Source organism: Lepidochelys kempii, chromosome 6 (genome assembly GCF_965140285.1).
Source record: "Lepidochelys kempii isolate rLepKem1 chromosome 6, rLepKem1.hap1, whole genome shotgun sequence".
NCBI classification, from domain to species: domain Eukaryota; kingdom Metazoa; phylum Chordata; order Testudines; family Cheloniidae; genus Lepidochelys; species Lepidochelys kempii.
This window is the reverse complement of record NC_136385.1, coordinates 84003524-84031296: the sequence shown is the minus strand read 5'-3', so window position 1 is coordinate 84031296 and position 27773 is coordinate 84003524. Positions and strand designations below refer to the sequence as shown.

The 27773-nt window shown below is 44.4% G+C and overlaps 1 protein-coding gene and 1 long non-coding RNA gene across 2 annotated transcripts in view; one reads left to right on the top strand and one right to left on the bottom strand.

The window, feature by feature from the left end:
* LOC144930661 (uncharacterized) overlaps nt 1-25081 on the top strand; it is a 69916-nt gene extending 44835 nt beyond the window's left edge. Inside the window, exons 3-4 of the long non-coding RNA XR_013635963.1 lie at nt 24120-24370; nt 24545-25081. This is a non-coding gene — a long non-coding RNA (uncharacterized LOC144930661). The remainder of the gene's footprint in view (nt 1-24119; nt 24371-24544) is intronic.
* On the bottom strand, nt 8890-24476 carry LOC140913133 (opsin-5). Its single transcript, XM_073348925.2, has 5 exons — nt 24250-24476; nt 23773-23872; nt 15578-15682; nt 14731-14954; nt 8890-9460 (listed from the first exon to the last, which is right to left on the bottom strand). The coding sequence occupies exons 1-5, from the start codon at nt 24412-24414 to the stop codon at nt 9005-9007; spliced, it is 1050 nt and encodes a 349-aa protein (XP_073205026.2). The 5' UTR covers nt 24415-24476; the 3' UTR covers nt 8890-9004.
* Nucleotides 25082-27773: the final 2692 nt, after the last annotated feature.

Below are 27773 nucleotides of genomic sequence, written 5' to 3'. Positions count from 1 at the left end.
CCTCGGGCACCACCTCTATAGCTCCTAGTCCTAGGAGCCGCTCCACCTCCTGCTCGAGCAGAGCTTTGTGCGAGGGGTCTCCCAAGAGGGATGGGGGCGGAGGGGGAGGGGAGGAAGTAAACTGGAGGGTGTAACCGCGGGAGATGGTGTTGAGGACCCATTGGTCCGAGGTTAGCTGAGACCATTCTGGGAGGAAAGCACACAACCAGTTGGAGAAGAGGAGATTTATTGGGGGTGGATCCCTGAGGACGACCAGCAGGGTGCCCCTGAGTGTCCCGTCAAAAGCGCCTTTTCCCCGCCTGCTTGCCCTTGGAGGACCCAGGCTGGGGGGCAGGCAGAGACCGCCTCTGCGGGCGTCTCTTATAGTCCCGCTGCTTCTTATGGGTGGTCTCATATTTCAGGAGGGCGGCCTGGGTGGGAATCTGCTGCGGCTTGAACTTAGGTTTTCGCTGGCATCTCACCATCACGGGTGTGCCCATTGAGGCTGGGACATAGAGGCCCAGAGTCTGTAGGGTCATGCAGGAGTCTTTCATGCCGTGCAGCCTTGTATCTGTTTCTGCCACAAACGGATCTCCCGTTTGACGGAAAAACTCTTGCATGGAAGACTGAGCCTCGCTGGACAGCCCAGAGAGCAGGAGCCATGACGCCTGTCTCATGGATACCGCGGAGGCCATGGATTGTGCGGCCATGTCCGCAGCATCCGAGGCTGCCTGCAGGGACTCCATAGCGGCTGCTGCCCCTTCCTTCACTAGTGCCTTGAACTCCTTCCTCTCATGCTCCTGGAGGGAGTCCAAACCTGGGCAGGGAGCCCCACAGATTGAATTCGTACCGGCCCAGGAGAGCCTGATGGTTTGCCACTTGTAACTGGAAGCTCGAAAACGAATAAATTTTCCTTCCGAAAGAGTCCAGCCTCTGAGAGTCTTAATTCTTTGGGGTCAGGGCTGGCTGACCCTGCCGTTCCCTGTGCTGGACCACTAGGGAGTTGGGCACCGGGTGGATATACAAGTACTCATGCCCTTTAGTGGGTACAAAGTACTTGTGTTCCGCCTTCTTAGAGACGGGGGCCAACGAGGCCTGTGTTTGCCACAAGGCATTTGAACTCTTAACCACCCCTTCATGGAGGGGCAAGGCCACCCTACCCGGTGCCGATGGGAACAGCACGTTAAACAGAGAGTCTGAGGGCTCCTCCATCACCTCTGCCTGGAGGTGAAGGCTTGCTGCCATCCTCTTTAAGAGTTCTTGATGGGCCCTGAAGTCCTACTGCGGGGCGGAGAGGGGCGGGGCCGCAATCACCTCCTCCGGGCGTGGCAAGGAGGCCAGTGCGGTGCTCTGGATATTGGCCGGCACCGTAGGGTCCACCACCTGGTCGGACTCCGGGCACGGTGCCGAGGATGTAAGGCCCACCGATTCCTTTCTCGGGGGTCTGGAGAGGGAGGCTGACGGTGCCTCCGAAGCGTCAGCCACCAAACGAGCTCCCACCAGAGGCCACAGTGCCCACTGGTACCATTGGGCCGGCCACGATGCTCGGTGCCACTGCACCTTCTGTGGCACTGGCGGGGTCGGCTGTTCGGGTGGCTGGCCTGGCCCATTGAAGGACTGCTACGCATGGAGACCGGGCTGGAGTAAGATCTGCTGCTGTCATAGAATCATAGAATATCAGGGTTGGAAGGGACCTGAGGAGGCCATCTAGTCCAACCCCCTGCTCAAAGCAGGACCAATCCCCAATTAAATCATCCCAGCCAGGGCTTTGTCAAGCCTGACCTTAAAAACTTCTAAGGAAGGAGATTCCACCACCTCCCTAGGTAACGCATTCCAGTGTTTCACCACCCTTCCTAGAGAAAAAGTTTTTCCTAATATCCAACCTAAACCTCCCCCACTGCAACTTGAGACCATTACTCCTTGTCCTGTCCTCTTCTACCACTGAGAATAGTCTAGAACCATTTTCTCTGGAACCACCTCTCAGGTAGTTAAAAGCAGCTATCAAATCTCCCCTCATTCTTCTCTTCTGCAGACTAAACAATCCCAGTTCCCTCAGCCTCTCCTCATAAGTCATGTGTTCCAGACCCCTAATCATTTTTGTTGCCCTTCGCTGGACTCTCTCCAATTTATCCACATCCTTCTTGTAGCGTGGGGCCCAAAACTGGACACAGTACTCCAGATGAGGCCTCACCAATGTCGAATAGAGGGGGACAATCACGTCTCTCGATCTGCTCGCTATGCCCCTACTTATACATCCCAAAATGCCATTGGCCTTCTTGGCAACAAAGGCACACTGCTGACTCATATCCAGCTTCTCATCCACTGTCATCCCTAGGTCCTTTTCCGCAGAACTGCTGCCTAGCCATTCGGTCCCTAGTCTGTAGCAGTGCATTGGGTTCTTCTGTCCTAAGTGCAGGACCCTGCACTTATCCTTATTGAACCTCATCAGATTTTCTTTGGCCCAATGCTCCAATTTGTCTAGGTCCCTCTGTATCCTATCCCTGCCCTCCAGCGTATCTACCACTCCTCCCAGTTTAGTATCATCCACAAATTTGCTGAGAGTGCAATCCACACCATCCTCCAGATCATTTATGAAGATATTGAACAAAACCGGCCCCAGGACTGACCCCTGGGGCACTCCACTTGACACCGGCTGCCAACTAGACATGGAGCCATTGATCACTACCCGTTGAGCCCGACAATCTAGCCAACTTTCTACCCACCTTATAGTGCATTCATCCAGCCCATACTTCTTTAACTTGCTGACAATAATACTGTGGGAGACCGTGTCAAAAGCTTTGCTAAAGTCAAGAAACAATACATCCACTGCTTTCCCTTCATCCACAGAACCAGTAATCTCATCATAGAAGGTGATTAGATTAGTCAGGCATGACCTTCCCTTGGTGAATCCATGCTGACTGTTCCTGATCACTTTCCTCTCATGTAAGTGCTTCAGGATTGATTCTTTGAGGACCTGCACCACGATTTTTCCGGGGACTGAGGTGAGGCTGACTGGCCTGTAGTTCCCAGGATCCTCCTTCTTCCCTTTTTTAAAGATTGGCACTGCATTAGCCTTTTTCCAGTCATCTGGGACTTCACCCGTTCGCCACGAGTTTTCAAAGATAATGGCCAATGGCTCTGCAATCACAGCCGCCAATTCCTTTAGCACTCTCGGATGCAACTCGTCCGGCCCCATGGACTTGTGCACGTCCAGCTTTTCTAAATAGTCCCTAACCACCTCTTTCTCCACAGAGGGCTGGCCATCTATTCCCCATGTTGTGATGCCCAGCGCAACAGTCTGGGAGCTGACCTTGTTTGTGAAGACAGAGGGAAAAAAAGCATTGAGTACATTAGCTTTTTCCACATCCTCTGTCACTAGGTTGCCTCCCTCATTCATTAAGGGGCCCACACTTTCCTTGGCTTTCTTCTTGTTGCCAACATACCTGAAGAAACCCTTCTTGTTACTCTTGACATCTCTCGCTAGCTGCAGCTCCAGGTGCGATTTGGCCCTCCTGATTTCATCCCTACATGCCCGAGCAATATTTTTGTACTCTTCCCTGGTCATATGTCCAACCTTGCACTCCTTGTAAGCTTCTTTTTTATGTTTAAGATCCACTAGGATTTCACCGTTAAGCCAAGCTGGTCGCCTGCCATATTTACTATTCTTTCGACACATCGGGATGGTTTGTCCCTGTAACCTCAACAGGGATTCCTTGAAATACTGCCAGCTCTCCTGGACTCCTTTCCCCTTCATGTTAGTCCCCCAGGGGATCCTACCCATCTGTTCCCTGAGGGAGTCGAAGTCTGCTTTCCTGAAGTCCAGGGTCCGTATCCTGCTGCTTACCTTTCTTCCCTGTGTCAGGATCCTGAACTCAACCAACTCATGGTCACTGCCTCCCAGATTCCCATCCACTTTTGCTTCCCCGACTAATTCTTCCTGGTTTGTGAGCAGCAGGTCAAGAAAAGCTCCCCCCCTAGTTGGCTCCTCTAGCACTTGCATCAGGAAATTGTCCCCTACGCTTTCCAAAAACTTCCTGGATTGTCTATGCACTGCTGTATTGCTCTCCCAGCAGATATCAGGAAAATTAAAGTCACCCATGAGAACCAGGGCGTGCTATCTAGTAGCTTCTGCGAGCTGCCGGAAGAAAGCCTCATCCACCTCATCCCCCTGGTCCGGTGGTCTATAGCAGACTCCCACCACTACATCACTCTTGTTGCTCACACTTCTAAACTTAATCCAGAGACACTCAGGTTTTTCTGCAGTTTCGTACCGGAGCTCTGAGCAGTCATACTGCTCCCTTACATACAGTGCTACTCCCCCACCTTTTCTGCCCTGCCTGTCCTTCCTGAACAGTTTATAACCATCCATGACAGTACTCCAGTCATGTGAGTTATCCCACCAAGTCTCTGTTATTCCAATCACATCATAATTCCTTGACATCACCAGGACCTCCAGTTCTCCCTGCTTGTTTCCAAGGCTTTGTGCATTTGTATATAAGCACTTGAGATAACCTGCTGATCGCCCCTCATTCTCAGTATGAGGCAGGAGCCCTCCCCTCACAGACATTCCTGCCTGTGCTTCCTCCCGGTATCCCGCTTTCCCACTCACCTCAGGGCTTTGGTCTCCTTCCCCCAGTGAACCTAGTTTAAAACCCTCCTCACTACATTAGCCAGCCTGCTCGCAAAGATACTCTTCCCCTGTCACTGGACCGGGAGGAGCGGCATTGTCAGGATCTACATTGGCCATGGGACAGCGATCTCGACGTGGAGGACCTGTACTGACGGTAACAGCCGCTTTGCAAATGGCCTCGATGGGTGGACCTGCGATGGCGAGACACCAGCAATCGATGCCCGGGGCTGCGGTGTCTTGGCGGAGACTTGGAGTGGGAGTTCGAGCGGGAATGGCGTCGACAACTGTGCTGTGACCGACTGCGGTACCCACTACGAGACAAGGACTGTTGGCGACACCTGCTGCGGTCCCATCAATATTCGCTCCTTGAGGACGAGCAGTGCTGAGAGAGGCCAGACAGTCTGGTCAGTGTCGAGGGTGGACTCTGGACTCTGCCCCCACATGGACTCTGCCCCCAATGGTCACTGGACAGTGAATGCATCGGGAATGTTCCCTCGTCCGAGACTGGTACCAGGCCAGAGGCGACTGCGGAGATCCCAGAGGCAACTTGCCTCTGGAGTGTGAGGCCAACATTGGTGGCGCTCCAGGCACCGGCATGGACATAACGTCCCAGGCCGCCTGGAGGGCTTCAGGTGTGGATGGCACCTGGACATCCAGAGAGGCCTGTTCCGAAGGGGCCGGGCTACTCCACTCAACATGAGTTGGAGGCCTGGGGCCCGGTGGGGATCGAGGACTGCCCAACATGGGTCTAGCCTCTGTCCCAGACTTCCCTCACTGCTGCTGCAAAGTGGGAGTCTTTGTGGCCCTCTTGGCATGCCCCGTGGACAGGGAATGGTGCCAATTGGTCGATAGCACCAGAGAGTCGCCGTGCACTGATGCCGTGGTGCTGGGTACTGGTTCGGAGCAGCGTGCTGGAGTCAGGGTCAGTGCCAACTCCATCAGGATGGCCTGGAGCCTAATGTCCCTTTCTCTTTTGGTCGGAGGCTTAAACGACTTGCAAATCTTGCACCCTTCGCTGATATGGGTCTCTCCTGAACAGCGCAAACAGTCTGCGGGCAGGTCACTTCTTGGCATAGAACGCCTACAAGAGCCACGCAACTTAAATCCCGGGATGCGGGGCATGCCCTGGCCTGGGCTCACTGACTAACTAAACAGCTAACTAACTACAGGTACTAACACTGAACGAACCAACGGATCTGGGGACGAGCGACAGCAAAGCTGGAACAGAGTAGTTTGGCAGCAAGAAGGAACGGAGGGTGGTGGGAGCACAGAGCTCCCCTTATACCGCGCCAGGCAGGCGCCACTCCAGGGGTCGCGTGGGGCACTTCCCCCCTACGGGTACTGCTAGGGGAAAAACTTCCAGCACCGGTGCACGTGGTGAGCATGCACTCCTATTGTGGAATACACATGAGCAATCACTCGAAGAAGAATTCAGTTAATCCAATGGCTTCATTTAACATACACAGATAAAGCAGATTTCCGCATTATGGACCATGCCACTGTGTTAGTACAAGCCTGTTTAAAATGAATTCTATCAAGAGGTCACCTCCAGTTCACAACATCATCATTCATCTCATGAAAGCAAGTCCAACAGGAAGCCCATTCAGACACCTGATTGTTGCAAAAATATTTTCGTAAAGCAAAAGCTTTTCTTCTGTGTCCTAGCAATGTTGGTTTTGAATTTAAGTGAAATACATTAGTTCGCTAAGGCTGCAGACCAATGTATGAAAACAGATAAGGCTAGCACTCTTTGTTCAGTCTGTAGAAATGAAGCATGTTTTGCTTTCGGAGGTTACCTTGCTTTTCCTTAAACAAAAAAGTCTTCAGCTACATATTTTAAGATCTGAAGTATATTTAAAAAATGATAATTTAACCAGTGTAGCCAAAATAGCTCTGTTCTGAAACAATTCACAGCATGATCTTTAGAGCAGAACACCCAGCTACTAAGCTGTTCAATGTCATCTCAAAACATTTGCTGAAAAACAAGCGTATAGTAGATGCATTGTTCTAGGATGAGGGTATGTGTTTTTTTTTCCTTCTTTTTTAAAAGGCTTGTTAAATAGCCTGTGCTTAATTCCAGGAGAATAGGGTCTTTTTCTCATTCCATAGGAGAAAGGTTCTCCCATGAAGGATATTGTAATTTTAGTGACACATCAGTCATTTACCTGCTGTTTGTGCCAACAATGGCAAACTCTACTGTGGCTACACAACTAGATTATCTGTATGCAAAATGCTAGGGAAAAACCTCACTACAACAGAAATTCAAACTAACAAATATGGGAATGCATTTCCTCAGCCATTATTTTTATTTCCTTCATCTGAAAATTCTAATAATCTCTATCCCAATTCTCACCCCTTCATTTCTGCCTGTGTCTAATATTGTCTCTTCTCCCTGGGGAAAAAAAAAAGCATCTCCTTTTCTTTCTACAACCTGTTTGCCGTTGTCCATTCTCTTGCAGTTCCCCCCGGTACACTCTGTCTGCACTTGTTTCCTCCCCACCTCCACTACTGCTGCTTCTCTCTCTTCCCTTTGGCTCCCCCTGTAGCCTATTGTCCCCCCACAACCCTCGCCCATCTCTCTCACTAAATAATAAAATAAGTGATGCATTCCAAGCCAATTTGCTTCTCATACTAATGTGCTGCTCCCCCACCAGAGGGGCGCAAATTGGCTGTACAGTAGCAGAGAAGGTAGCTCAATTAATTAGTCTGTGAAACTGCTCTCATGTTCTCCTCCAAATAAAATAATAATAATAATAATAATAAATAATCAGAGTGATCATGGCCCTTGTATGGATCATGGACCCCAAAGGCTGAGGCAGGAATGTCTGCAACAGGTAGAGGTTTTTAGGAAAACTTAATGACAAAGTTTCAACCCAAGCAGTTGGTTTACACTTTCAATATAAATTACTTTATCTTTGCAATGATAGGGCTCAAAGCTTACTTGTCCAGAAATGGAAACTGAGATTAGCTTTGACATATTTAAAATAGCAAGTAGGGGTGCATCAAGGATGGGGGGCAGAGGGCCCAACCTCCTCTCTTGGCCCCTGACTGGAGCTGGAAATTTGGCCCAGCTGCCCCTCCATCACGACGCTAAGTGGCATTACAACCCTGTGTTCCTGCTTGGCCCCCTACCTTTGCAGTCCTTCTGTCACTATGGGCACCAGACACCGCCATTTCTAGGGAGAAGCAGAGCAGGGGCACCAGGGAACTGTAGTCCCCAGAAGGGTGGGAGGATAGGATCCAGGCTTTTGGTACTTCCTGGGCAAGTGGAAATGCAGGAAGAGGTGAGGGTCTGGGGCTTGCAAAACTACTTGGCCCTTGGTAGTGATGGTGCTCTTCAGCCTGTCTGCCTCTTTGGGTAAGAGAGCTCAGGGCTGGGCGCAGGATGGGGAGACCACAGGACTGGGTGAAGGGTGGAGAGCACAGATCTGTGTGCAGAGGTGATGGAGGGAGGCATATGTGGGGTTGCATGCAGGGCCGTGGAGGGACAGCTCTGGGCCTCCTCCTTAGGAAAATTCTTGTTGTGCACCAGGTAACAAACTACCTAAGAAGGAATGTCCCTGACCAGTGAGGCTAGTAAAATATGCTTTATTCCGCTGAAAATCTCCCTCTTGTGGAGTGGTACAAAGCGTGCATAGAGCTGTGGCAGTTTGGGAGACACTGGAACTGTCACTGGTCACTAGCATAGCTGGGCTTCTTTAGCACTAGTCTTAGGTCTTGTCTACACTACAGGGGGAGATCAATAAAAGTTATGCAACTTCAGCTATGTGAATAATGTAGCTGCAGTTGACGTACTTAGATCTACTTACCGCGGGGTCCACACTACGCAATGTCGACTGGAAATGCTCTCCCGTAGACTCCCTTTTTGCCTCTTGTTCAGGTGGAGTACAGGAGTCGACGGGAGAGTGATTTGCGGTAAATTTAGCGGGTCTTCACTAGACCTGCTAAATTGACCATTGATGCATTGATCGCTGCGCGTTGAACCCCGGTAAGCGTATACAAAGCCTTAGACTGTATACAATAAGAGCCTGGATTTTGGACCAGTATGTAATCAAGCTATATAGGGAAATAGAGTAAAATAGAAATAGAGTTGGGTCCATGTACAGGACGCATACATTGATATGCACAATTTGTCAGAAATAAACAAATACCTTCATTTTAGTAATGTGCTAATTTAATTTTAAAAAGAGAAAATAGGCAAAAACTAATCTCCGTGAACCAATTCTAAGTTTTGCTATGCTTTTTATAGTCATTGGGAAATTGTACATGAGAACACTCGTAAACATCTGTGAAATATTAGCAGACTGATGAGGACAAGAGACAATGGTTGTTTGCTGTGGCAATCTAATCTTCAGAGAAAAAAATAGTCCTTATTTCACCTTCTCCAGATCAAAATCAGCCAGATCCACTTTGTTTCCTTTGAATTGTTTTTACTCCAAAAGTGGTAAGTTGATTAGAAACAGGAGAACAAAATGCAGGGTTTGGATTGTCTCTGGGCACTGAATCCATGTCTAAGCCTGGTGTTTCAGCCTCAGGAACTTTGGACGCAAACTCTCTCTGTGGTTTTAGGAGGATAGCTGCCTCATTTCTTTGATTGAACATCTGTACTGGCATTTGTAGGGCTGAATCCTTGTCTCGGTTGAGACACTGGAAAAGGTTTCTGACGTCCTTACGGAATTTAGAGCTCATTCCCATGTAGATGAGTGGGTTGTAAAAACTGGCAGATTTGGCAAAAAGGCTGGCTAGGACATTGGTGAGTGCTGGCACTTGAAACCCACATGCTGACCACATAGAGATTACTGCATAAGGAGACCATGCCAGGAAAAAGGCAAAACAAATTACAAATGACACCTGAGAAGGAAAAATAACATGAGATCATCAAAACTGTAAACACCACATTTCTAATGTCACGATTCTAGAACTACTTCAGCTTTTGGAAGAGCGTCTGCATTTTGTAACTACTAAAAGAGCTACTCACCCAAAAGTCATTTTCACAAAGCTCTAGCCATTATCTACCAAAATTAAAGGAAAAGTCTTCCTCACTTTCTCGCAGCTAAATAGAATCAATTAAGAAGCTATGGAAGAGAGTCTGGGTCTCCTTCAAACACACTGGGACTATAATTTTGGTCATTCATTCATATTCTGATGGCTGGAAAATGGGTTTGGAAAAGGAGGACAATTTAAGTTTTAACTCCAGTGAATAAGGAAAAGCTTCCATCAGAATAATTTGCACTGTATGCATCAGTTAGATAGAACACCATTGACACTCTTATAAAGTACATTGATTTTGGTAGGCCAATGTGAATACTCAAATGTACAAGCTATTTTGTTTAAATGTACTATATTTCATAATCAAAATGATTTATCCTACAGGACTGGAAATAGTAAAACAAAATTTTACAGTGGAGACCTTTTGTTGTTGCCAGTAATGTTGTACGGCCAGCAAATTTTGCTGTCATTTAAGGAATGTTTCAGGAGATACATTAACATGCAATATGGTGGTTATAAGAGGAGAGCAAATCTTTAATCAAGTACAAAAAACATTGAAAAGTCTAATTTAAACCAGAAATGACTCTGAATGACCAGAAGTCCCTGCTTTGGCTGCTTCTGCTCCTATCCATTGGAGTCTTTGACTGGTTCCACTGCACTTTTTCCTCAAGGTCACCTGGAGTCAGGGAGGCACCAGCTGGATCCTGGTGCCCACAGAGCATGTGCGAGATCTCCCTTGAACAGTTCTGGGTCCAAGGTGGTGCTGAGAGAAGGGAGGAACCCCATTTTAATCCCTCCAACCAGTGCAACTATCCCTGCTTTGTCTGCTTCTATAGCTGCAACTACACGCTGGACTATCTGGCTGGTTCCTATTTGAAACACTCTGTGTAGTATCTTAAGAAAAGAATAGGTCATAGTTAAGGCTACATTTTAGTCATGGGTATTTTTAGTAAAAGTCATGGACAGGTCACAGGCAGTAAACAAAAATTCATGTGACCTGTCCACAACTTGTACTATACCCCTGACTAAATTGGCAGTGCTCATGGGGACTGGGTTGGGGGGACGACTGTGCATGCTTGGGGGATGGCCTGGGGGGTGCCCCAAGTGCTGGGGTGGTGCCCTAGATGCACGGGGGTTACAGGCATTGCAGGGGTGGTCTGGTGCGCACCGCAAGTGTTCAAAGGGGTGGTCCCGGGGGCACTGCAGGTGCGAGCCATCCGGGACCCATGCTGGTGCTACGGAGGTGGGGGTGGGGGTGGGGGTTGGTAGGCTCCCTACCCGGCTTCTTGGAAGCAGTGACATGTCCCTCCCTAAGCTCCTCGCTCCGTGCCGCGCACTGCTAGCCCTGCAACTCCCATTGGCCAGGAACAACGGCCACTGGGAGCTGTGGGGGGCAGTACCTGTGGGCAGAGGCAGCGTGTGGAGCTAGGAGCTGAGGAAAGGACATGTTGCCGCTTCCGGGGAACCCCCTCAAGGTAAGAGCTGCCCCTCCCATACCCCAACCTCCAGCTCCCCCACCCAAACTCCTCCTGCTGCTGGGGGAGAGGGGCAGTGATCTGAGACTGCCCCAGCAGTGGCAGGTACGACTGGCCCAGGGGGCTGCCCGAACTGCTCAGGGAGCTCCGGCACCAGCCACACCGGCTGTGACTTCCTTGACAAACTCGCAGCCTTAATTATGGTATAGATCAAAAGAAGAGATAATGGCTGTCCTTCATATGGGGAATCAGAGATTAGAGACACATTAAACCATCCAGTTTATCCTCATGCAGTTAAAGGATTGTTCCGTGCATTTCAGGGTATGGCTATGCAGACGTCCGAGATGGGAGTGCAGCATACGTAGCTATACCCAAGCTAGCTTTGATCTAGCTAGCTCAAATAGCAGCAGTGAAACTGCAGAAGCACGGGCTGTATAGCCCCACCCAGGACTTTGGGGAGGTACTCAGTCATCTATTCCATGTTGTTATCCATGCTCCCATGGCTTCACTGCTCCTGTCATTTGAGCAAGCTGGATCAAAGCTATCTTAGCTCCGATACCCTTAATGTGCTTACTGTAGTTTGGTTAAAATTATGATTCAGGATAGAGGAGGGAGAGGAATATAATCATTTAAAAGTATTTGAAGAACATTAAGACCATGATAGCTCATGGTTCAAGGGGTTTACTATGGATAGGGTTGTTGAAGGGTCCAAACAATAGGAATAATGGTATCACACTTTAGTGAAGGAAAATTTAGGCTGAATACAGTTAGGAAGTTTTTCCTAATGTCCAACCTAAATCCCCTTGCTGCAATTTAAGCCTATCGCTTCTTGTTCTATCCTCAGAAGTTAAGAAGAACAATTTTTCTCCCTCCTACTTGTAACCACCTTTTATGTACTTGAAAACTGTTATGTCTCCTCTCAGTCTTCTCTTTTCCAGACTAAACAAACCCAGTTTTTTGTATCTTTCCTCATAGGTCTTGTTTCCTAAATCTTTAATAATTTTTGTTGCTCTTCTCCAGACTTTCTCTAATTTGTCCACATCTTTCCTGAAATGGGCACCCAGAACTAGACACAATACTCCAGTTCAGACCTAATCAGTGCGAAGTAGAGTGAAAGAATTACATCTCATGCCTTGCTTACAACACTCCTGCTAATATGGCCCAGAATGATGTTTGCTTTTTTTGCTTGTGATCTATTATGACCCCTAGAACCCTTTCTGCAGTACTCCTTCCTAGACAGTCATTTTTCATTTTGTATGTGTGCAATGATTATTCCTTCCTAAGTGGAGTACTTTGCATTTGTCCTTATGTAATTTCATCCTATTTACTTCAGACCATTTCTCCAGTTTCTCCAGATCATTTTGAATTTTAATCCTATCCTCCAAAGCACTTGCAACCCTTCCCAGCTTAGTATCGTCTGCAAACTTTATAAGTGTCCTCTCTATGCTATTACGTAAATCATTGATGAAGTTATTGAACAGAACTGGACCCAGGACCGATCTCTGACGTACCCCACTGGATATGCCCTTCCAGCTTGACTGGGAACTACTGATAACTACTCTTGGGAATGGTTTCCCAATCATTATGCAGCCATCTTATAGTAGCTTCATCTAGGTTGTATTTCCATAGTTTATTTATGAGGCGGCCATGCGAGAGAGTATCAAAAGTCTTAGTAAAGTCAAAATATACCACATCTACTGCTTCCTCCCTATCCACAAGGCATATTACACTGTCAAAGAAAGCAATTAGGTTAGTCTGAATGATTTGTTCTTGACAAATCCATGCTGTTACTTATATTATTATCTTCTAGGTGTTTGCAAATTGATTGCTTAATTATTTGCTCCATTATCTTTCCAGGTACTGAAGTTAAGCTGACTGGCCTATAATTCCCCGGGTTGTCCTTATTTCCCTCTTTATAGATTGGCACTATATTTGCCCTTTTCCAGTCTTCTGGAATGTCTCCCGTCTTCCATGACTTTTCGAAGATAATCGCTAATGGCTCAGATATCTCCTCAATCAGCTCCTTGAGTATTCTAGGATGTATTTAATCATGCCATAGTGACTTTAAGACATCTATCTGGTCTAAGTAATTTTTAACTTGTTCTTTCCCTATTTTAGCTTCTGATCTTACCTCATTTTCACTGGCATTCCCTATGGTAAATGTCCAATTACCACTAACATTTTTGGTGAAAAACTGATATAAAAACGTCATTTAGCACGTCTGCCATTTCCCTATTTTCTGTTATTGTTTCCCCCCCTTCATTTAGTAATGGGCCTACCTGTCCTTGGTCATCTTCTTGCTTCTAGTGTGTTTGTAGAATGTTTTCTTGCTACCCTTTATATCTCTAGATAGTTTAATCGTTTTGTGCTTTGGCCTTTCTAATTTTGACCCTACATACCTCTGTTATTTGTTTATATTCATCCTTTGTAATTTGACCTAGTTTCCACTTTTTGTAGGACACTTTTTGAGTTTCAGATAATTGAAGATTTCCTGATTAAGCCAAAGTGGTCTCTTGCCATACTTCCTGTCTTTCCTATGCAGTGGCATAGTCTGCTCTTGTGCCCCTAATAATGTCTTTGAAAAACTGCCAGCGCTCTTGAACTTTTCCCCCCTCTGACTTGTTTCTGATGGGATCTTACCTACCAACTCATTGAGTTTGCTTAAGTCTGCCTTATTGAAATCCATTATCTTTATTGTGCTGTTTTCTCTCCTGCCATTCCTTCGAATCATGAACTCTACCATTCCATGATCAGTTTCACCTAAGTTGCCTTGCACTTTTAAATTCTCAACTAGTTCCTCCCTATTTGTTAAAATCAAATCTAAAACAGCCTCTGCCCTAGTAGTTCCACCTTCTGAAATAAAATATTGTCTCCAATACAATCCAAGTACGTGTTGGATAATTTGTGCCTTGCTGTATTACTTCCCCAACAGAAATCTGGATAGTTGAAGTCCCCCATCACCGCCAAGTCCTGTGCTTGGGATGATTTTGTTCGTTGTTTTAAAAAAGCATCATCCACCTCTTCTTCCTGGTGAGGTGGACTGTAGTAGACCCCTACCATGACATCACCCTCGTTTTTTACCCCTTTTATCCTTACCCAGAGATTTTCAACAAATCTTTCTTCTATTTCCATCTCAAACTCAGTCCAAGTGTATTTATTTTTTAATATATAAGATAAGGAAGACCTTATGTCATTTGTGTCATTTACAAACATTACAAATGTAAGGGATCAGATGGGTTAGCGGGTTTAGTAATAAGCCACCTTTCCTCTAGGTCACCAGTTCAAAACTGACCTGACTCAGTGGGGACCAGGGGTGTTCAATAGTCTAGATGAAATGAGGTGGTGGGTTTCAATTCAGGTCACAGACAGGACTCCACATCACAACTGGTGCTTATTAATATCCTTATTGGCAGGCTCAGGAGGATGGCTGAAGATGGAATGAGCAATGAGACCAAACTGTCCTCTCATCTCTAAAATGCTTAGGGTACGCTGGTAAGGAAACATGGGGGAAATTTTGCAATATCGGTGGTGTGCTTGTTCCAGGGATAACTAAAGGGATTTTCATTTTCTTTTCTCTCAAATCTAGCATTGTTCTAAGAGTTAAATTACATATATGTATATAACCTGCTATATTGTAGGCAAAGAATTGTCCGTTACCTGAGTAATATTTCGTTTCATGAGCCGCTGCCTTTGGCTAATTTTTTTACCTCTTGTGGTCTTGTGACTTGATTTAACAGTCTTTATTATGGACACGTAACAGAAAACCATGACGGAGACAGGAATAAAGAAGCCAAATATAAAGACTCCAATCACATAGGACTTATAGACAACAGAAAATGTTGCCTTGATCCAGTCTATTTCACATGTTCCATATTTGTGGTCTGGAAAAATTGAACAGATTAAGTATGAACAAATCCATTTATCCGAAACAGTTATGGATTGTATTAACTGATGTGCACTTTACAAAGTCTTTAGAGAGGTTTATACAAGAAAAATCTGCATTTCTCATCACTTCTATATCACCTATTTAAAACAAAATTGATTCCCCATTTAAGATGTACAGAAAATGTTATTTTCTACAATTGACAAATTGTTTGTAAAACAAAATTCTCATTTACGTGAAGGCTGTATTTACTCCACTCTAACAGTGTAACAAGGCCTTAAAGTAAGCATAAATTAAGTTTAAACTACCAGAGTGTTCTAGACGGGACTTCTTGCAAATGAGATTCAGACATTTCTGTCTTTATGTATAGAATATTATGTACAGAAATGTATATTAATTCCTTGCTTTGCCATTCATCAATCACATTACTCAACTATCAAAGGAATGTAGCATGCAGGAAATAAAGTAACTATTGGTTTCAGTATTATCTAGGTTACTCACTCTTACACTGTCCAGTAATATTCTGCAGAATTGCACAATGATTACTACTGTTTTTAATGGACACAGATGCTGGATAAGATTTTTCTCCATATAGGTAATTCTGTAGAAATGAACACTCACCTGTATAGCTACCCCACCCTAGAAGTGGTGCACTGGCCCAGAAAAGAGCAGTTGCCCATATCACAATCATGGTTAATGTAATATTTTTTCTATCAATTTTGTGAGCTGTAAGTAAAAGATAAAGATAACAAATTTGATCTCCAAAATAGATTAACAAGAAAGATTGTTTGCAGCTACACCTGAATTTTAGAAGAGAAAATGTTTAAAAAAATTAATGTTGTAAGAAAATAGGTATATTGAATTGTGCAATCTAACAAATGTTAAGAGCTGACGGAAATATTTCTTCACTTAATAGATTATATGAAAAAGAGCAGTTCCATTAATGAAATACTGTTACCGCCTTTTTTGTAAATACAATAGTTCAGATCAATGTTCCCTCTAATTTTTTACATCTGTGTACAGAATGAATTTTGTTATGTGCACCAATATGGAGGTGATGTCTGGCAGGAGTGGGGCCGAGGGGTTTGGAGTGTGGGAGGAGGCTCAAGATGGGAGGGAAGAGGTTTGGGATTCAGAGGGGTGGGAGTGTGGGCTCTGGGGTGGGGCTGGGGATGAGGGGTTTGGGGTGCAGGCTGCCCCAAGGCTGCAGCAGGGAGAGAGGCCGCGACAGTTCCGGCGGGGCCGGGGAAGAGGCGCCTCTCCCCAACCATGGCAGTTCCGGCAAGGGCTGGGGGAGAGACACCTGTGCACTTGTGTGGCTCTTATATCCTGCTGCACGGCCACACGGCCTCTCAGTTTAGAGGAAATTTAGGTCCATATTCCCATTTACACTGAAGCCCCTCTACATTGCTTTGACAGTATAAAGAGGGCTTAATGTGGGGGTAAATTTACAATAAACATTTACAAATATTTGTTTCCTTTGCTTTACAAATAAATAAGTAAAAAGGAATTTTCTGACTGAACTTGCAAAGATTTACTTCTTAATACTGTTGCCTGATCTGTAGAATACGTATTAATTATATTGATTACTTAAGAATCCCCAGTTATCACTTTGAAAGGGTTGCCAGGTTCTTCCCCCGAGATAGTTGGGAACCCTGATGTGCACAGTTGTAACACTCACACTATAGGAACTCTTTTATATTTACAAATGTAGTTTATTAATACATTTAGCACAAACACCCCAAGTCAGTAAGGTAGATAGATATACTACAGAATATACACCTGCACACCCATATACTCACACCATCTCTTGTAGCACAACCTGAAATGTAGCCATCATCTTCCTCATCACCATCACCCATACCCGTCATTCTGGCACCTCCCAAGGACTACATCTCTCTCTTCTACCGCCCTAGGCTGGGATGCCACTTTTATATGTTACACTAGCACTGCTATGTTTGATGCATATTCAAGAGGGGATTTGCTCCCTTTTCCTTATTTGTATGCCCTTACCTTACTAATGTTGGAGTGTCTTTTTCCTATAGGTTAGTATATCAATGATCTCAACTTATCATCACATACGTCAGTTTGTTACCATGGCCCTTTTGTGATTAGGTATCACGTTTGTTATTTTTGTCCTAATTGGTTATTTCGGTTCTTTCCAAGTTCCAAGATGTGATGTACCTGTTAAGTTTAAAAGGGTATGCACTTAGGAAAGCCCCTGTGCCAACCTGCTTTAACGCATCTTCTATGTTAAAGGTTGCAGCCACACATGGACCTTATGCTTTAGCTCATTACCATGTATCTAGGTGAAAGATCCCAAACATATGTATGCTAACTTTGCCTTAGGTAACATACAGCATGTGGCCTGCAGGTTCCTTGTGTTAAAATATACTCTAATGTAAACCTGTAAATCTATTATAATAAAACAAATAATCAAACCCATAAGAAAATAAGGTAGTTATAAGAAAAGATATATAGGGAAGTAAGCAGGCTACCCTTAGATGTATCTCATGTACCTATAGTCAGAACTTCCCCTTAAACTCTGTTTTTGGCTCCCCAAATATCTGGGGTTTTTTGTTAGACCGTTTATCTGTCCAAAGTTCATAGGCCTCAAGCCTTATGTTAACTTGCTGAAGTTAATGTCTTACAGGATACAGGCCTGTAAGTTTCTTGCATTACTGCTAAATATAATGTAAAACAGTAAATATAATAAAGGCAAGCTTGCCCACTGGCTACAGTAGCAGTGAATATGACAAAGGCAAATTAGCCCACTGGGCAACAGTACCTTTTGATATATTTAAATCTGGTATACTTGTTAGGTGGTGAGGTTGGCTGGTAGCAACCAGTGAATTTTAACTCATGCCAGCATAGCATTTAGGAGAAATTTTCTGGGAACTTGCTTGACAAAAGAGAGATTTGGCTTCATTTCCAGGTGTTATCAGTATCATTGACTACTTGAGGACCCTTTTCTTTTGAAAATGAAGGACATACTGTCTTTGTCATATATTGAATAGGAACCTTCTTGTGGCGGTGATGAGGACGAACTCAGGCTCCTAACTCTGGCAGGAAAGTATCAGAAAACTGCTTGACTCTATTTGAAAGAAAGAGTCCTCTTCTTCATTACTTCCTTTGGTAATGGATGATCGTGTAATGTTCCTCCCTCACATCTTTCCCTAAAAGCTTTACATCTTTCTCCTAGTTTTATGTCTCCATCTGTTCTCTTGTGTGCTTTCCATGGTTTCCTTGGTAACCCTGTGTGACAGAGAGGCACCTTGGCAATGGGTCCTCTGTTCTTTGTGAACAGGTTTCACCTCAGACCTGACAAACACATATCTTGCAGGGTATTTATCCATAAGGGATGTCATATGAGGTGTCTACAGAAAGCTCATTATTTGTCAAGACTCAAATCTTTTCAAGATGTGTGTATAGCTAACATCGAAGGAATAATGGGTTTATGTTGAAAGTATGCTTTATGGACTTGGAGTAGAAATTTATGACCAGGAGTTGATGTGCCTAGGGTAGGGGTAGGCAAACTACGGCCTGTGGGCTGGATCCGGCCTGCCAGCCATTTTAATCCAACCCTGAGCTCCTGCTGGGGAGTGGGGTCTGGGGCTTGCCTCACTCTGGCACTCCTTCTGGAGAGCAGGGTCAGGGGCTACTCCACACAGCTCCCGGAAGCAGTGGCATGGCCCAGCTCCAGCAAGGGAGCAGGGCTGGGGGTAGCTCCATTCAGCTCCTGGAAGCAACAGCATGCGCCCCCCCCCCCCCAGATCTTATGCATAGGGGCAGCCAGGAGACTCCGCTCTGCACTCTGCCTCCATCCCAAGTGCCAACCCCGCAGCTCCCATTTGCCAGGAACTGCAGCCAATGGGAGCTGCAGGAGTGGTGCCTGCGGATGGGGCAGTGTGCAGAGCCACTTGGCTGTGCTTCTGCATAGGAGCCAGAGAAGGGACATGCTACTGCTTTCAGGAGCTGCTGGAGGTAAGCGCTGCATGGAGCCTGCACCCCTGATCCTCCTCCTGCCCTCTGACCCCCTCAATCCCAGCCCTGATCCTCCTCCTGCAGCCCAAACCCCTCATCCCCCGCGCCCGCAATCCCAGCCGAAGCCTGCACCCCTGCCCCAGCCCTGATCCTGCTCCTGCCCTCTGAACCCCTCAATCCCAACCTGGAGCACCCTCATACATCCCAAACTCTTCATCTCCAGTTGCACCCACAGCTGGCGCCCTCACCTCCACCCCCGCTCCTCCCCAGCTGGAGGCCCCTCCCGCACCCTGAACTCTTCATTTCTGGCCCCAGCCCAGAGCCCACACCCCCAACCAGAGCCTTCACCCCCTTCCCCAACCCCAATTTTGTGAGCATTCATGGCCTGCCATACAATTTCTATTCCCAGATGTGGCCGTAGGGCCAAAAAGTTTGCCCACCCCTGGCCTAGGGGATGGCCCATGTAAGCAAGAGGGAGTTGTCACTCCTCCCTAATTAGGTGGCGAGCTAATGCAAGACTCAACTGACCAGCTTTGCTCCCTCCCAAAACTATCAATGGAAAACCATCATAGGCACCACCAAACAAATGAAGCCTCCTTGAGGTGAAAAAGGAATGTTACAACAGACAGAGTTTTGCCTTGGCTGTAATTAGAAAGTAAAGGCTGTTTTCAGTATAGCACAGAGAAGGGAGAAGCACTCTGGATCCACTTTTTGGAGGTTTTATGAACCTTGTGTTGCTTTCCTGATGTTTGGGCCCTGCTCCTTGTTAACCCAGCCAGCTCTGCAAAAGACTGAGCTTTTTCAGGAAAACCTATTTTATTACATAGACAAGGTAACTATTGATAAGTGTAGATCCAAGTTCAAGTTTTATGATTTTGTTTTGTGTTGTCATCAGTTGTTTCCATCTTTCTCTCATTTCTAGTTAAATCTTTATTCTTTCTTAAATAATCCTTTGTTTTAAAACATTTGTTTTATTGTAAGTGCTCACAAGTGCAGTTTAGTTTAGAGAAGTCGTGGCTAAAGATAAAACTGGGGTACACAGCAGCTCTGGATAGATGGTATCTGGAATTTCTGTGAGTAGCCAGTCTCAGGGTGTTGTCTGATATATTGATTATGTATTGTTATATCGATTACTTATAAACCCCAATTAACACTTTGAGGTTTGATAGGTTCTTTTCCCAAGATCGGGCCCAGTATTATTTGAATTACATTTTAGTTGGAAGCCCCTATGTGTACGGCAATGGCCACAACACCCAAACTCAGGGAAGGCCTTTTGAAATTGTAAAATGTTTATAATTACTATAACTAGTCTTTAAGTAAAACAATCCAAACAAATAAGGTGAAGTGATACAGGAATGTAATAATGCCCAGCACCATCACATATGCATACTCACTCTATCCTTGGGGAGGACTCGAAGGTTGAGACAAATCCCAGTCTGAGTCAAGGGTCAATTCCAGTGGCCTAACCCATAACTGGATGTTTTATAGGTCTTGATGTTCATCATGCATATACATGAGAGGTTCCTCCCTCTTTTACCATATCACAACTTCCTCACCCTCATAATGTTGTGCTGTCTTATCCTATAGGTTAGTATATTCATTCATTTAAGCTTATTAGCATATGTCAGTTGGTTACTATGGTTACCTATGGTTGAAAATCTGCTGATGTTTTTCCCTCCAAAAATACCCCGAACTGGTACTGACTGACTTCTTGCAGTTATCAATCAGTAACTTTATGCTTAGTTTCAGCACTTCTGAATATTGCAAAACAAGCAAAACAATATCTTACACCATCTTGTGACTTAAGGACACTGCTGGCTTATGTATTTATGCTAATTCTATTAAACAGTGTACTTCTACTATGGCTATTGGGCCTTTCTGTTATGCTAACTGCTTACGCTAATCTCTTATAGACTTGGTACTATAGGTTTCTTGTGTTTCTGCAATATTATTCCTATCTTTTACCATACCAGTATGTGGGCTACAGAGGCTGGATATCACAGGGGAATGATTCAAAGGGATTCAGGGATTGGGGTGCGTGACGGGATCCCCGGGGTGCAGTCTGGGACTGTGGCACTGCTGTGCACCCCTGAACTCTCTCCGGCCTGGGCTGTCTCTGACAATGTCTTGCTAGTGACCCTCCCCAGGTGCTGTTATCACTTAGCACAACCACACGTGGAGCCCCATACCCAGCTAGATTGCATGAATGCTCCCAGACCCACTCACGAATCACACAGGAAAAGGCATCAGCCAGATCCCCCCAGCTCCCAGCACTGTACCCCAGGAATATACCATCTTGCACTGCTCAAAATGAGCACTGCAAATTTATTAATTGGTTCACCACTTCGTCAATGGAAAGTGGACATACACAAGCCTTTGTAAACCTGAGCAGTTTTGCTACACACTTCATACAAACTCACTGGTAAAGATAAACAGTAAAACAAATTTATTGACTACAAAAAGATAGATTTTAAGTGATAGGCAAAAAGTCAGAGTTAGTTACCAAAATAAAATAAATTATAAGCATGCAGTCTAAACTCTCCACCCTATTAGACTGGCCAAGATCTAGCTTAAGCAGTTTTTCTCACCCCACTTGATATTGCAGTTCATAGTATGCAGATTTCACCCTTGAAACCTGGGCCAGTCTCCTCTGCTTAAGTCTTCTAGTGACTTGTTGCTTGCAGCATGGGTGGGGGCAGGAGAAAGGTGAAGCATGGGCCTGCTCTGTTCGGTTTTATACCCCCAGTTTCATGTGCTTGGGGAACACACAAGTCCAGGAATGCCTGGTAGGCATTAGAGAGTCTCTAGGCAAGGTTGAGCAATTCCCCTGGTGTGGCCTCATGCAGATGAGTCATTGAATTATAACTCCCTGGCTGGACAATGGCTCTTGATGAGTTGTTTGATACCCCGCCCAGGCACTGGTTACTTTCCTTGCTGTTGCCTCTGGGGAACTAATATCTGGCGGACTCCCCAACTTACAGCATATTTTAGTGACCACCATGCAACACGATTCTCATAACTTCATATGCATTAACAATATACATATATGGATAGAAAAATCACTTTCAGCAGATCATAACCTTTTCCCTGATACCTCACACAGCCTGCTTTATATGCAAGATCACAATCATATATAAATGAGGAACATGGGGGTTACAGGGTGCTCCCCCAAAGTACAGAATGTCAGAGGGTGCACCTATTGTTAACCTGTAAGGCGAAGAAAGGGATGGTATTAGGCCAGAGGAGAATGTTTGAGTGGCTGAAGGGCTGGCAGCATCAGAGAGCGGAGACCCAGCTACCACAAGACAGACTCCCTTTTGCTAGAGGCAGGGAGTAACAAGGTGACTCTCAATTCTGGGTACCCTGAGAACCATCACACTCTCAAATTAGCCTGTACACTCTCAGGAGCAGAGACTAGGGGTTCAGATTCTGATTTCACGCTGCTATAAACTGGACTGAAATCAATACAGTTACTAACTCATAGCTTACACTAACGTCAATGGGATTAGAATCAAACTCCACATTGTATTCTGCATTTGTAAAACATCATGCACAGGTATAGTGCAATATAATTACATACCCAAAAGCCCTATGTTTAAACTATGTTATGAAAGTAGTAATATTCTAACTTTACAATGTTTGACTTTGCAACTCTAACAACAGTCTTTCAATATACAAAAATATATATATATAATTTCCCAAGTTTTTAAAAGAACATTCTGTTATGCACTTGACATACTCTGTCATAGGATCTCTTCATCGCAACCACAGATCAGCACAATTTGAACTCTGGACCTAGCAGCACTGCCGTTCAGACCTCTACCACTTGAGCTAAAAGACTATCTACAATAGATGGCAACATGAGTAGGCTGGTGTCCTATGTGGACAAGCCACTAGGAGGACAACACAACACACAACGGACTGAACGAGTAGCCCCATTTTACAGACACCAAGCATACTGCACACTGTCTGATAAGCCAGGCAGCAAACTTGATAAGACTTGTATATGATATATTAGAGACCTGGATTCTTTTTATTGACAGCTTCTATAACCTTGCACTGGAGTAGGAGACCTAGCTCAATAAATAAGGATTCTGAAGGACACAGAATTAGTAACACTGGTCAGTAGAAGAGGTGAGTCAAGAACTCATGGGATGGTGACTCCCAGCTCAGGGTTGCAAGGGTTGGAGGAATATTGTGTGTCCCCCATCTGGAGTTTCAGCTCAGGGGAGCTGCTTCAGAATGATTCAGGGAGTCACTGGGGAGCATGCTCAGTACCACTGGGGGGGGGGAAGTGTAGTGTAGGGAATGTTCAGAGATTTCAGCAGCAAGCCTACAATAAATTGTATTAATCTTAGGTAAATGAAGATTTTTAAACAGCTTATAACTTGGCCAAATTTGAACAGGTTTTCATAGACACAGCAAGAAGTCTCTGACGCCAGAACTATCTCCCTGGCAAATTTCGGATTCCTGTTTCAAAACAGAGGCACAAGAGCTCTTAAAAGTGGTTTGAAATTTTTTTTTAATGGGAAGTGTTAGGCGACCTTAATATATCAGTTGCTACCATAGGTCCTATAAAAAGTGTTTTTTGGGAGTGGGACAAATATTTAGATTTTCGTAAAAGAACAAAGCTTAGTATTGTATTCACAAGTGCACCTCTAATTATACTGGAAACATGAGTTTTAGTAAAGTAAAATAGACAATTGTTTGTATATTTTCAATCTAATTCTTTGGCTTGATTTTAAAGATTTCAAGTGTATAATATTGTCAACACATTTAATAAAATACCTTTGAGGTAGTGATTTGATGTTTGGCAAAGAAAGCAGACATACCTTGGTGGAGCTGGCATCCTTTAATGTATCTGATGACACTGATGGCTGTCAGGGTATTAATACTGATTAGACCAAAAAAGAGTATTATAAATCCATCCACCTGACAAGGAAAGAGTGGAGAGAAGAAGAAAAAAAATCCAAACTCTTGGTATAAAGGGCATATTTCAAAGGTAGAGAACACAGAAAAAACATGACATTTATTAATATTGAATATGTTTCTACTAAGTATTCTGAAAGAGTTCTCTTTAATATTTATTCACACTTTCAATTCTAGGCTGTGTTTGATCTTGCATGCACAGAAACAACTTAAGGACAGCAATTGAAAACGATTACTTTTTTTTTTGCAGGGGAAAAATCCAGGAGAAAGACTAAAACAAACCCAATGTCACAGGAATCTGTACATTCTCCTGTTACTAAATTAGGGTCTAAGTATTCAGAAAAAGATTAAGAATCTGGAATTGTAAATAATGCAGTTACCTTGCATGTCCATACTGAAGTGATTAGAAAGCCATCATCTCTAAGAACATTAAACAGCTCTAGAATGCCCCTTGAATAGCCGAAGAGGGAAATGCCTGCATCTGAGACAGCAAGATTGAAGGTGAGATAGTCCTGAGGGTCCAGGGAATGTCGTTGGTTGTACATGATGAAGATCACCCCTCCGTTGCCAAGCCAAGAAAGCCAACCTATGCAATTAAAGTCAGTGCTGTAGGACAACTGGAGAACAATTTGAAAGAAAAATACTAATTGGTATTTTGCACTTCCTCTTTTGCAGGACAAAATGGGTCATGCCATTGGCTCGCCACTTTCCATAAGTTGTGGCATTGACTGACACTGTCTTGGAGCCCCATCAATTTTGAACTACAGGATGATGGCTGTGACAGAAGAAGTTAGACAAATATATTGAGCAATAATGGGAGGAAATCTCAGAAGTCCGACAAGAGCATAGAGAGCCTCAGGTGGTTGCCATTATTAAAATTAAACTTTCATTGCAAATAATCTCCTAATTAATTCACAATTTGTGATGAACATTCAAAAGACAAGTTGACTGAATATGGAGAGACTGGGATAATCTCCCTAAGACCGCTGTCCTGTCAGGATTTTCCAGTAGTGCACACATCTCACCAGTAATACATGTGACCATTGTACATAACATATTTTCATAAGAATATTTTTGAATGAAGCTGGAACAGATCTGAATAGTTTATATTACATTGGACATTTCACAAAAGCGCCTGTTTTTCAGGTTCACATACAAAATAGCAGTTGATCAGACCTTGCCCAGGAATTAAGGAACAGAAAAAAATCAGAAAACTGCCATTGTCTTTCTGATTTCTGCCGTTTTGGGGCAGAGAATTCACTGCTACTAAAACAGCTCTTTTGTAACAATGAAATACTCAGAGAGGAGTTTCCAGTACTTAATGGGCTTTCCATAACCTGGAACTACCTGGAGACTCAGCACTGCAAAATACCCCGAATGGGCTTTCCACATATCTAACCTCAATGAAAGAATCAAAGCCACTTTAATCAGTTTATGAGGAATCTAGAAACAGCACAAGAAGCCTTTCCATCAGGCTGAAACATCTAGAATGGACCGTCACTCTCCCAAAATACAAAGAGAAAAGGGTTTCTAGAAGTTTGACCAAAATGAATTGGGCTTTTGAATACACAGAACAGGTTTTTACACTCTGACCCACAGCCAGAATTGCTATTGCACAACACCTGGAATGTTCCATGAGAATCTCAAAATATATTGCAACTTTGAGAGGTGGTTGTTTATATGAGAAAAGGGGGTCAACTTCTCAGCTCTTTGCAGTCCAGAAATAATGGGTAACCCCACATGATTTCTGGTGACCCATTTCTGGAGGGTAGGGATAGGATACAGAGGGACCTAGACAAATTGGAGGATTAGGCCAAAAGAAATCTGATGAGGTTCAACAAGGACAAGTGCAGAGTTCTGCACTTAGGACGGAAGAATCCAATGCACCGCTACAGACTAGGACAGAATGGCTAGGCAGCAGTTCTGCAGGGAAGGACCTAGGGGTGACAGTGGACGAGAAGCTGGATATGAGTCAACAGTGTGCCCTTGTTGCCAAGAAGGCCAAAGGCATTTTGGGGTGTATAAGTAGGGGCATTGCCAGCAGATCGAGGGACATGATTGTCCCCCTCTATTCGACACTGGTGAGGCCTCATCTGGAGTACTGTGTCCAGTTTTGGGCCCCACACTACAAGAAGGATGTGGAGAAATTGGAGAGAGTCCAGTGAAGGGCAACAAAAATGATTAGGGGACTGGAACACATGAATTATGAGGAGAGGCTAAGGGAACTGGGATTGTTTAGTCTACGGAAGAGAAGAATGAGGGGGGATTTGATAGCTCCTTTCAACTACCTGAAAGGGGGTTCCAAAGAGGATGGCTCTAGACTATTCTCAGTGATAGCAGATGACAGGACAAGGAGTAATGATCTCAAGTTGCAGTGGGGGAGGTTTAGGTTGGATATTAGGAAAAACTTTTTCACTAGGAGGGTGGTGAAACACTGGAATGCGTTACCTAGAGAGGTGGTGGAATCCCCTTCCTTAGAAGTTTTTAAGGTCAGGCTTGACAAAGCCCTGGCTGGGATGATTTAGTTGGGATTGGTCCTGCTCTGGGCAGGGGGTTGGACTAGATGGCCTCCAGAGGTCCCTTCCAACTCTGTTATTCTGTGATTCTATGATTCTATATACCATATTCTAGCCGTGTCTGAAACTGTTGGGGTTTTAGGAAGGGTATATTTTTAGTCTTGCCTCATTATCAGCTGGCAGTTAAATCCAAATCTTTAGGCATGTATTATGTATTTTTGCAGAAGATACTGGCTTCCATAAACTGGAAATTGTCTGTTTGCTGTTGCTTGCAAAGTGTATTAAAGAATAATGGCCAAAGTATGATTCTCCCAAACCCGATCAAGTGACTGTCAAAACTGTTCCAGTTTTGGACTTCAAAAATTAATAAACTTCTTTAGAGATCATGTCCCTAGCATGACTCTGTTTAAGGAAACCAGTGAAGCCATATTAATAGCCTCGACACAAACCTTGGTCATGAAAACAGACTACAGTAAAAAAGTAAACATGGCTAGGCTAGGTAGAAGCAGCTCTAGGGAACATAAGTTATAGGCATAGAGTCTCCAGAATCAAAACAGGGCTGGTCAAAGTTAATTAAGATTCTAAAAGGCCTTCTCAAGGTTATTTCGAGTCCAACTCAGTCATATTTGGCCCGGGGGAGGCATGATGGAAAAAATGGCTTCACACATATTCCAGATGTGAAAGTATTTTTTTCACGAGTTAGACAATATCCTACAATTCCAATTCACTATTATAGACCATGTGAAGTTAAAATATAAAAGTAAACTAATTTGATAAAAAAATGTATGTCTAAAGACTATGAATAGATTTCTTCATTCAGTATATGAAGGAAGGAGACAGGGAGTTGTCCTGTGTATTATTCATAGTCTCAAAATCCTGTTAAATTTGCTGTGATTTTCACTCACTCCATGAATTAAAGTAGGTTTGTGTTTGCTATTTTATGAAACCATTCATGCACATAGCTATCATTTATTATATATAATTGAAACAGAATGTAAAAACTACTTAATTCAGCTTTAGTAGTAGGGCTTTCAGTATCAAAAATATTTGATTCATATCTATAACAATAAACAAAGATCTTTTTCCTTTTAACAGCGTTGTAAGTTTGCGGTTTGTATTTTGGACAAAAAAGAGCAGATGTTTTTGATAATCTACTCAGATTGTTACAAATAATGTGGAACAATTCCTGGAGTTGACATCTTCTAATTCTAAGGGAAAGAAAGAAATGTTGATTGTATCGTTGTGAATTCCTTAGGATGGTGTAGTACTATGCTATAAAGGGCATGTATGTAGAGAACTGGTCTTCACTTTTCATTTCCCACCCTACCCCAATTCCAGTTTCCATTTTACATTATTCAATTCATGTTTTAAATCTAGACTCTTTCTGA

Bases quoted from the DNA above. Each gene is read 5' to 3' on its own strand.
- LOC140913133 (XM_073348925.2), bottom strand. From the start codon at position 24,414: ATGTACAACCAACGACATTCCCTGGACCCTCAGGACTATCTCACCTTC. The intron at 23,873-24,249 runs GTAACTGCATTA...TTTCCTTGTCAG, and splicing joins CTTCAGTATGGACATGCAAG to GTGGATGGATTTATAATACT. The intron at 9,461-14,730 runs GTAACGGACAAT...TTTCCTTCTCAG, and splicing joins TGAAACGAAATATTACTCAG to GTGTCATTTGTAATTTGTTT.